We start from the raw sequence: 11698 nt of genomic DNA on the forward strand, positions 1-11698 counted from the left end.
AAGAAAAACTTTTAAAAAAAATTGTATCTCGCTATCGAGTTGATCCTTCTGTCCTCAGAATATTATGTTATCTGCAGTTCTTTTTTCTGTAGTACCTTTTGTTGATGACTTGCTTGTTTCACTGATATCTGCCTATCAAAATTTCACATTTGAAGATAACTTGAGTGCATGACTGTTACCAGGTCTTTCCCTGATGGAATAGACATCTACTTTGAAAATGTCGGGGGGCGAATGCTTGATGCAGTTCTATTGAACATGAAAGTACATGGTCGAATTGCTGTTTGTGGGCTGATATCGCAATACAATCTCACCCAGCAGGAGGGTGTCCACAACTTATTCTGCCTCGTAGCAAAGCGCATTCGGATGCAAGGTTTCATTGAACCTGATTACAGGCATTTATATCCTCAGTTCTTAGAAATGGCCATTCAGTACATCAGGGAAGGGAAGGTTGTTTATGTTGAAGATGTTGTTGAAGGCATAGACAAGGCTCCATCTGCCCTCATTGGCCTCTTTGCAGGCCGCAATGTTGGCAAACAGGTTGTCCTTGTTGCTCCTGAGTGATGCACGAAGTTTCTTGACTGCCATTTTGTGTCACCCAACTCTGCGTGGAAAATAAAGCATCTGCTTCAATAAATTCAAATGTCTGTAATATGAATGACTAAGAATGTGCTCTCACTCGATAAGAATATTTGTAATGTTGTATGAGATTGCAAATCCCGACTTCCAAATTCTTTCATGCAAACTGACAGGTAAAGATCATGTTGCAGGCTTCCAAAGAGCCTGCCAATGGATGATATGGAACAAGAAAATGGAAATCTCCAACAAGAAAATGGTACATCAGCAAACAATCACCCTTCCTTGAGATTTTGCTCTCAAACCATGTTCACCAGCAAATTACTTGGAACAAAATTATTGAAATTGAATTGCAATGCCACTTGTTCTTATTTGAGCAGAGAACCTGCATCGCATTTTTGAGAATTGAAACGAAACTGCCGTCAGTACCAGTAATTCTTCACAAGCATGATGCCTAACAAAAAGAAACTTATCTCATATGGTTTTTCAAATCATTACAACAACTAGAATTCAGCCCAGCTCACCAATGGAAAAGAATATTAACATGAAAATTTAAGAGATTGCACCGAGGTTTTAAATCTCATAGGATGAGACTTGAGAGTGTCCTAGTTTCTCCATGAATAGAATGCTCACCATCCCACCTTGTTCCGGCGGCAGTTTTGGTTGAGAGTTCCTTTTTTTTGGTGTACCGACGACCTACTACATCAGTCGTGAGTACGTCCAGAGTGATCACATTACAAAACACGCTTTAGTGCCACTGGCACGTGCTCCAATCCTCCCTTAAAAGATACTTTCAGAGTGGTGTGCTGCAAAAGAGGCGATCCAGTCCGCCGCACTGTTTGCCTTCCGAAAGACAAGCGTAACGCGAAACGATTCCACCTCTCCTACAAGATGGCAGATATCATAAACAAGAGGGTTCTATAAGCACCCTTCTGTCTCGCTTAGCTTTTTTTTTTTTTTATCTTCTTTCTTTCTTTCTTTCTTTCTTTCTTTCTTTCTTTTCTTTGTTACTTCTTTTCTTTTTTTTTTCTTTTTTGTGGCATGAACGAAATGGGATGGTCAAGATGCCTCTCGTCCCATTAGGACTTATAATCTTTGATTACATACCTTATCACATAGGCCTATATTATATAACGCGTGCATATTGATGTTGAAGATAGTATTTACAAAAAAAAAAAAAACTTCTATTATTCTTTATTTTTTTTACATTTTTTTGAAAGCAATGAACTTTTGGTAACAAATGCTCCAAGGATTTTATAAACAAGTTGAAAAATAAAAAGAGAGTTCATCGTACATGTTTTCCAGTTTACTTCATTTTCTATTAGGTGGTCCATGATTCGGACGTGTCACAATATCTATTATGATTCTGCGGTATGGGCTTGCGCATTTAGTACGACAAGGTTCAACATCATGAGAGAAAATTTATTATGGAACCAGAGAGCCAAGAGGATACTTTACCTCCTGAGAACAGATGAAGTGACGTCGCATTCGTCAACTGCCACAGGAAGGCGCACCGGGCAAGTGTTCAACCTGAGCAATCAAAGAATATTGCACAAAATGCAACATGATAATTAGTACTCCGAGTTAGCTTTATAAAAATCATATATAATTTGTGTTTTTAGCCAATATTTTCATCGTCCACGTTCTTTCTCTCAATCTTTCTGTACAACCCAGAACCTCATCCAAAATAACTAGCCGAAAGGTATTATTTTGGTTTCTTGATAATGTATAAGTACCCAAGATCTATCCAGCGAATAATCGATGTGGGACTACACACATGCCCGTACGGAATCTTCACATATTCTTCTCATTCAAGCTTGGACATCCTTGTCTGGCTAAAGATTCATATATATTCAAATCTAATCACAAATACCACGATCGGCTCGTGGTTAGCCCCAATGGATCTGTACTGCAGTATTTCCTAGTTTACATAGGTTATGGCTCGGATTCGCTCTGATACCATTTGTAACAATCCAGAAACTTATCCTAAATGGCTAGCCGGAAGGTATTATTTAGGCTCATTGATCCTGTATAAGTACTCAAGATTTGTCTAGCCAATAACTGATGGGAAACTAAACACACGCCCGCACGAGGTTCTCACATTTTATATGTCGAGAGTTGACGTAAACAACCTGGCTAATGATTCTTGGAACCTTCAAAGCCAAGTTGAGAGGGGCTACTTGGTGGAATTTCATGGCAAAGTTCTTTCTGTGGATTGGATCTTTCAAAGAAGGTGTAAGAGCTAGGAAGGATGCATAGAGAATTGCATATATGTCGCTCGTGGTGGCGATTACAGTTTGGAAAGGACCAAATTACTTGGTTTTGCTCAGCCATCAACCATAATACTGCAGAATAGACGTGAAGTTGAGAGTCAAGTTTGGCTGAACTTCTTTACTCGAGAAAATTTTAAATTTTTTTTTCCTTCTTTTCCATACAGTTAGTTTCAAAGTTATCTCCATTCTAGCTCCATGATCACGATGCCAGAATTTAAAATAATGCCTGTAGGTCCATCCGAGCGTCGTGATGCACCACGCCTCCTCCCGTGAGAAAAACGTGGACATACACTGCAATCCACCAACAAGATCCACGTTTTTGACAAAGGCTCAATAATTGTGCTATTTTCGTACTCTCAAGAAAAAAAAAAATCATGTTAATTTACAGCAATCATTACAATAGTTATAATAAATATTGCATACTCTATGATTTTTATTGCTTTTTTTTTTTTTTTGGCTTAAGCGGGCATCCCACAGTACACGAGTATGGAGACGCCCAATAAAATCAGAAAATACTATATCACAGAGAGCGTAGACAACTCTCCTCCATGCATCCACATAGTGCCGCCTGAATGACTGATCACATAAGAGGCCATCCAATTAGTGGCCCCATTACCCTTTCTATAAAAATGCTTAGCTAGGAAGGTATCCCCATCTCGACCAATAGCTCAAATATCTCGAAGTAGAGGATGATCCCACTCCGACACATTTGGATTTTTCTGGATCCAACCTATAATAGTGGCCAGAGTCATCCTCCATAATAATGAAACTAGCCTGCAATACTCGCCGTGCAGGCAATAATATTGCTAAACTTTTAATGCTATGGCAATAACTATAGTAAAGGCTATTTATAACGGCATTATAACCGATTAAAATTTATTTTTTTCTTTAGATGATGTAATTTTTTTAAGAAAAATTTGTACCAACCTGACTTTCAAAAAAAATCTTTTTGCATAAATTAATAAGGGGAAGTTGCAGTGGGGTCTTTAGAGGGATGGGAAAGTAATTTACCGAATTAATAAGGGGAAGTTGCCAACCGGGACCTCCTGTTACAGTGGGGCCTTTAGAGGGATGAGAAAGTAATTTACCGATTAATTGACACATTTTACTTTATTTTTCTCTTGACAACCCGGAGTTCTTAAAGCCCGGAAAGGGAGGGAGAGGGAGAGGGAGTGCGAGAGAGGGAGCGCGATGGCGGAGGTGAGGGCGAAGGCGAACAAGAAGGTTGTGCTGAAGGACTTCATAACGGCGGGTTTCCCCAAGGAGAGCGACATGGAGGTCGTGACGACGGACACCGTCCGATTGAAGGTCCCCGAGGGATCGAAGGCGGTGCTGCTCAAGAACCTGTACCTCTCCTGCGACCCTTATATGCGGTCGCGTATGAGCAAGCACGACGAGCCCTCCTACGTCCCCGACTTCGTCCCCGGCTCGGTATACCATATAAATATAATATATAATAAGACCCCCCTCTCTCTCTCTCTCAGCCACTTTTTTTTTTCCTGCGACTTATTTCTCTTATGTTTTCTTTGGAGTTATCGTAACTGTTTATGGAATCTTGGATCTAAATTTTTTAGGTCTGGTTTTGGAGGGTGAGGAGATGGAATGGTAGCTGATAGGATCGGTAATTTTATGGGGGTTTTGGTGTTGAATTGGTCGTTTTCTTTGTTGCTTGTGTCATATACTTGATTATTCGAATAAAGTAGTATCTGACGACTTTATGATGCAGTTTTGCTCAAATTAGATGTCACGATTAGGATTATGTTTTTTTTTTTTTTTTGCTAAAAGGGATGATTCATACAATTCTAATCCGGACATATCCAAAAAGGTTAAAACATAACAAATTCCGAAGCACTCTAGGCAACTCTCTCTTCCAGACTGAAAAAGCATCTCTGGAGTGGTTGGCCACGTACGAAGCCATCCAGTCCGCAGCCCCGTTGGCCTCTTTGCAGATGTGCTTGGCTTGAAAGGCCACATTACCACAGACGATGATCAGAATGTCTCGAAGTAAGGGGTGGCACCTACCCATACTGTCGGCGCCTCCCTAGATCTAGCCAATAATCGTAGCCGAATCACCCTCACGGTGTATTGCTTTAGCCCGCAACACATGCCAAGCATGGTCCAGTCCGGCCCACGCCGTCCTCAACTCAGCTCCCGAGATTGAGATGTCGAAGATCTGGTAACCACCAACCACAATCATCTTGGAATCCGGATCTCTGATGACAAGGCTTGCACCTCTCCTCGTCGCCATCTAGCACGCAGCCATCGAAATTGATCTTAAAAAAACTTGGGGGTGGGGGCTTTCAGGTGAAAAACACTATCCAAGGCGCTACACAAGCAGAAGTAGAGCTCCAGGTGTCCCGAGCTAATTATGGAGCTTCTCTTACGATTACCAAACGCACTAGCTCGTTCTGCTGTATAGTAGTTATGACTTTTTAGAAAAAAGCACAATTAAATATGTTATTTAAACAAGAAATGGCAAAAGAGCACTAGGTAGAGAAGTTTATAGGAAAAAATTCTTGGAAAATGTTAGGAAAATGAGTGTGAATCATGATCACAAACTACCGGGAATTTGATGGTTCTTTTCACTTCTTCTTTGTTCTTGTGGATTTGTTTGCTACCTGTCGTCCTAGGGGAAGGGAGTGTGTGTATGTGTGTGTTTTTCCCTTCTGTTATAGAAAATATTTTTAGCACATCTTTAGGTGTTTTTACGATCATTTTAATTCATTGAGAAATGCTATGTTGCAACCCAATGGTTGATCCGTCCGAAATTGGACTGCTTTGATCTGGATGCAGCAATACTTGTTTCGGTACAAAGTTTACTATGGAAAACGTGCAACAATACTTTTATTTGGGAGTGAGAAATGTGTATAGGGTTCAAAAGAGGCTGCAGAGCTGGAAGAAAGCAAATAGTGTCCACATCCCTTTTCATCAAGATTGGTTAATGTATAACAGTGCATATTCTGTCATTCTATTGATTAGATGTCAGTTTTTGGCATTCAGTGGTTTGATAGGCCACTCGGGGAGTGTGGTCTTGTACGATCATAAACTTGAGAAAGATAGGTTGTTATGCATCCAAGAGTGGGTTTTCCTTTTCTTTTGGAGTTGCCATGTTGAACGTTTGAGGGCAAATCATGAGATGATCAGTTGAAAAATATTGGAAGAGGGAATGAGAGAAAATAGGGTCAATGGGAAACTATAGTGGAATGGCTAGGAAAATCATATATATATATATATATATATATATATATATATATATTACAACTGTTTGTCTTCTATGTGTTATCTCCGATGTTGCCCAAAGTTGACTTCTACAACTACATTTTTTATCACAGATTCAAAGTGTTGCACAGTGATGGTTTGTGCCAGACGGTATGTACTAGGCTTGCTAGATGCAAGAACAATATAAGGGTTAGGTACCATATATCATGAATGTTTGTTGGCACTACATGGACCATCTTGAGTTGATACAAACTGACACAAGTTCATTTTTTCCTATCTTGAACTTGGCACATGACTGGGTGCATGATTGGCACAATATGGCATGACATGTCACGGCATAGTGTCACGCGTCACTAGCATGATTGCAGCACACATGAATCTTCGATTTCTAGTTATTTGAGCTTTTACCATGCAAAAATTTGGCTCATATTATATTACTAGTTCTATAGTAATATAACTTAGTACTTGGGGTCGGATGATAAGGCTAAAATAGCAAGTCAAGAGAGGAAAAACAAGTCAGTAGTAAATTTATGTGGAAGGACATATATAATTTGAAAAATCTTTATCATTGTAGAAATAATACATATGGATCCTACATTGTGTTAAATAGTCATATTCTCTGTAATTCATGTTTGCTACATCATTAGAGCTCAAAATAATAGCTAGTATTTTTGAACTTGATAAAGTAAAAGGCGATCCATTTCCCCAATCAAGTTAAAGCTGTTTCGGACAATATTACCATCATGGAACTTCTAGTTATGTGGGCTTACATTTTAAGGTTCCCTATTTCTCCATGTTCATCTTTTTTCTTCTTTCGTTGTACAGGTCATAACTGGTTTCGGTGTGGGTAAAGTGGTGGATTCTAGCCATCCAGATTTCAAGGTAGGTGACTTTGTGTGGGGCATGACTGGATGGGAAGAGTATAGCCTCATCACAGAAACAGAGATGCTTTTCAAAATCAGATACACTGATGTACCCCTTTCCTATTACACTGGCCTTCTTGGTAAGTTGCTTGTTCAGCAAAATGCCTACAAATCTGGTATTCGCCATCTGACTATGTTGAGTACATAACCATTAAACAGTAGTCGTTCTTTGATATCGTTATATGTTTCTTTAAGGTCTGATTTGACAGTTGTATTACATGATTGTTTAACAACTGTGGTTGTAAATCTTGCAACAATGGCAAAATGATATTGAAAATCAATGAATCATTAACATCTAACATGGTATGGAATGTCAATGTTATTTTTTTATTTTTTTTAATTCCTTGGTATTATCTATTACTGATAATGGAAATGTTCAGGGATAAGTAAGGCCATATGTGAATTATATCATCTGGATCAAGGATTGCCTGTTGAGGCAGATACCTGAAACCATGTTCAGAAAAAAAAAAGTCAAACAAGTGGAAAACTCGGTGTAAATTAGATATATTTTTTCAATGATTAAGGTGGTTTCAATTATCAGCTTTGAGCATCAAGCTGAGAGAGTCCACAAGTGTACTAAACCAGGCCAAGATCAAGTTGTTACTATGGTGAAGAAAAAGAATGTCACTGAACTTTGGTAGAATAGTTCTGTTTCTTAGTTTCCGTGCTTCCCATACAATTTGTTGTATGGTTTCTGACATCACTATTTCATATTCAGGCATGGCAGGGTTCACAGCTTATGTCGGATTTCATGAGATATGCGCACCAAAGAAAGGGGAATATGTCTTTGTGTCTGCTGCATCAGGTGCTGTTGGACAGCTTGTTGGGCAGTTCGCCAAATTAATGGGCTGTTACGTGGTTGGAAGTGCTGGCTCTGATGACAAGGTTTGTATGACTGTGACTCAGGTTCTCAAATTTTGGATAAGAGGAATTGCTGAAACACATAAGAACCTGCACATGAAGATTCATTTAAAATGGGCAAGGAATTTTTAACAGAATACACCTATTAGTTGTTAACTTGAGGTTTCATGTATTGGGTTCAGGTTACCCAAATTGTGCTTTCCATAATATGGATAATGGGAGTGTTTCTGGGAGCACTTCACATCAAATTTCTTTAGATCCCTTTTCAGCTGCAATTTATTATGCAAGCAACCTCAGGGGCTTAGATATTGAAAAATGCTACAATTTTGTAGGTCCCCAATCCCTATTAGAAGAATGCACCATTGATAACCTGAAATGTTTCACAGTGCATGTGTTCTTTTTCTGTTTTCTTATGACCAACATGAGGTCGAAGAGGTATAATGGATATGATTGTGGTTGCAGAGAAGAAAATTGTACACATTCAGCTTTAGTGAAACAAAGCACTAGTCCTGAGAGATTTTGTGTTCTCATATGCATATTACTCATGCCTCTTCTGTTTAAGCATCACTCAATTTCTTTTTTGGCACTATAGTCCTGAGAGAGATTTTGTGTTCTCATTGCATTTTACTTTTGCCTCTTCTGTTTAAGATTGCTCAACTTCCTTTTTGGCACTGTCTACTCAGGTTAACTTATTGAAGAACAAGTTTGGTTTTGATGAGGCTTTTAATTATAAGAAAGAGCCAGACTTGAGTGCAGCTTTAAAGAGGTTGGTTGCTTTTTCTTTTTTTAACTTGATTATTTTTTTTTATATATCCCGAGAGAACTGATGGTTTATGAAACTAGTGTTCTGCATCCAGCCTTAAACTCTTAGTGATACATGGAATTACATGACACGAACAAGTATCTGGCATGGGTCTTGCCTGTGTATGTTATGCATCTTAGCTTCAATTCAAGTGTCCTGATTTCTGAAAATCTCTGCAATGGAATTTGTGATGATCCGTGATTGGCGGGCGCTTTTATGTAGGATGTTTGCATAATTGCAGGCCCATGGTCTGGTTATTGTAGTTTGGAGAACATGCAGTTGCCTTCAAATTATTTGGACTGTCATATACCCAGGTTGTGGATATTTATCTATATATTGGGCCAAAGAGAACCTGTTATTATAATAATATAAATAGTGGTAAGCTGGTATTAGATAGATAGCTCTGTCCCCTGAGTATAGTTTGTTCGGTCATTTAATTTTACAATGTGAACCATATATGCTCCATTGCAGCAAGATGAAGAAGAGCACCAGCAATTTCTTTCCAACAACAATCTAACGAAGTCTTTTTTTTCAGGTTGTTTCCCGAAGGTATCGATATCTACTTCGAGAATGTTGGTGGTCCAATGCTGGACGCTGTTCTTATCAACATGAGGACCCATGGTCGGATTGCAGTGTGTGGAATGATTTCTCAATACAATCTTGAGAAACCTGAGGGTGTGCACAACTTATTCTACCTCGTCGCAAAGCGCATCAGAATGGAAGGGTTCCTGGTTTTCGATTTTTTTCATAAATATCATCAGTTTGAGGAGATCATTGCCCAGTATATAAAGGATGGGAAGATCACTTATGTGGAGGATAAAGCTGAAGGACTCGAGAATGCTCCAGCAGCACTGGTGGGGCTCTTTGCAGGCCACAATGTTGGTAAAAAGTTGGTTGTAGTTTCTCATGAATGAACAATCGTGTCCGCATCAGACTACTTTAAACCTTCCTAAAAAATAACCATCTTCTCTTTTCAAGTAGATTGTATTGTGCCTCTATGAAGGACTGAATTTTACTTGCGCAATTGCTATGATGTCATATTTTGTTTGAGAAGCTGTTTTTGAGGTTTTTCGTTTAGAAAGACATTTTTGGGGTAAATGTTGCTGCTCATTCTACTGGGAGTGATTTTGGCTGGATATTTGCAGGCTGGTCTGGTCTAGTCTAGTCTGTCACAATTATTCTTTTGAATGTCTCCCCTCCGTGCTCTTATGAACAGTCCCATCTTCCATGAATGCCTCTTTTGATCCTTTTCAATGAAAGTGCACCAACAAAAAGTCCTTGCTAAAATCAGCATAAGATGCCATTGTTTCTCCTATGAAAGATCAGGGATTATATTCTCAGCAAAAAAAAGATCAGGGATTATATGACTGACATGCTAGCCCACAAAAGTTAAGAGCTTATGGAAATTAACCTCTTATCATGAAGATAGGAATTCATGGAATTAAACGGATGATGTAGATAAGAGCCATGCAAACTCTTACACGTAGATGATGAAAGACTGAAATGAGATATCCTCATTTAATACTCTTCTCATTGGTATTTGAGAACAATTTCATGAAGAGTTTTCTGATAGGCATCAATCAATGCCAGTGATAATGAAACTAGGAGTCTAGCCCACCTTCTATATTGCAATCCGGGCTCCCCTTTCCCTTCATATATTTCGTTCTCCCTTGCGGGTGATCTTGGCGAACAGCAGTGGCTTTCCCTCAAATAAATGATTAAAAACAGGATGCGATTCTTCTCGAGCGGCGACCGCGGCCTTCACCGTGGACCTCGGGGCGGGGGGGAGCAGACGAGGCAAAGGAGGAGATAGGGAGTGGAGGAGGCAATGAAGGAGCTTCGGATTTGGAGATAAGACGGAGGGTGGGAGAAAGCTAGGAGGACGGACATTGTCATCGCTAAAGGGCTCGGACGCCATGTGGGATGGCACGGATCATGGGGCTCCAGTCCAAGATGATGAGTGGGGAGAGGAGGAAGAAGAAGAGGAGATCTTCGCTTCCAGCATCACCGCCTCTTCTTCCTCCTCTCCCCAATCTACTTTTCCTGCATCTCCGCTCCCTTTCCCTCCTTGAGAAGGCTCTCCTCTCACCCCCCTCTTCCTCCTCCGCCAAGTTCATATTGGCAATAAATTTATAAATCATTCTTCTACCATTTAGTCATATATATAATAGTTCAAAATATTACGCATCGATATTCATGCTAAGGTTATTTTATATCCTGGGCATGTGTCCATAATCAATGCAATATTATGTTTCGTATGTCAATTTTGTATCTTTTAGCAGAGCCTCTGTTCATATAGATACTAGCTTCGGATGTTGATTTTCTCCAATTCTTTAGGTTTGTAAATAGTTATCTGAGAGTTTTCAAATATTTTTTTTTAAAACATACGCATAAGTAGATGAAAAATTACTAAATTGCATGATCAGATTCATATTCTATAAACATGTTATTTTTATTAAAACCACTCATAGCAAACCATATGCATTAAAAATATGATAATTTGAAAATAATAAGGAGTGTAAGATTTACTTACTTCTTTCACCTTAAATCGTCAAACTTCCTTACATGAATTTGTCAAACTATTTTAAATATTAAAAGCAAAATTAATTTCTATCAAATAACTCTAATAGTCTTAAAATAATAAGAGAAAAGGAAGTTTGACCGGGCGTGCGATGGTTCCGGATGGGTTAGATTTAAGCGATTTGATCAATAAATCATGGGCATGGACTCGGTCAAGGCTAAAATCGTTCAAAGAGGTTCATTATTAGTGGGTTTTAAAGACACTCTACAAGACTAGAGTAATCGGTCCATTGGTTGCCCGAGCACCAAGGCGGTTCAGGAGATCTTTGCAGAGGTCAATTGGGGTCCAAGGACAAGGAGATGGGACTTGATACTTAGATCCATAGGTCTTCATAAAAAGAAAATGAGGATATGTGAAAATGAGAATAGGTCTTCATTATCTTTATGAGATGAAACTAGATAAGGGTTGAGGGTTCCCCATGCTTCTCACACAATAAGAAAGAGCTATTATGAGAATATGTGATTTC

General features: G+C 39.1%; 1 protein-coding gene across 1 annotated transcript; it reads left to right on the plus strand.

The window, feature by feature from the left end:
• The first annotated feature begins 3984 nt into the window (after window positions 1-3984).
• On the plus strand, window positions 3985-9749 carry LOC103724332 (2-alkenal reductase (NADP(+)-dependent)-like). Its single transcript, XM_008815559.4, has 5 exons — window positions 3985-4277; window positions 6891-7068; window positions 7707-7873; window positions 8533-8615; window positions 9187-9749. The coding sequence occupies exons 1-5, from the start codon at window positions 4038-4040 to the stop codon at window positions 9563-9565; spliced, it is 1047 nt and encodes a 348-aa protein (XP_008813781.2). The 5' UTR covers window positions 3985-4037; the 3' UTR covers window positions 9566-9749.
• Window positions 9750-11698: the final 1949 nt, after the last annotated feature.

Source organism: Phoenix dactylifera, chromosome 10 (assembly GCF_009389715.1).
Source record: "Phoenix dactylifera cultivar Barhee BC4 chromosome 10, palm_55x_up_171113_PBpolish2nd_filt_p, whole genome shotgun sequence".
NCBI lineage: Eukaryota > Viridiplantae > Streptophyta > Magnoliopsida > Arecales > Arecaceae > Phoenix > Phoenix dactylifera.

Coding starts and splice junctions, on each gene's coding strand:
- LOC103724332 (XM_008815559.4), top strand. CDS start 4,038: ATGGCGGAGGTGAGGGCGAAGGCGAACAAGAAGGTTGTGCTGAAGGAC. Junction 4,278..6,890: donor CCGACTTCGTCCCCGGCTCG/GTATACCATATA, acceptor TTCGTTGTACAG/GTCATAACTGGTTTCGGTGT. Junction 7,874..8,532: donor GTGCTGGCTCTGATGACAAG/GTTTGTATGACT, acceptor CTGTCTACTCAG/GTTAACTTATTGAAGAACAA.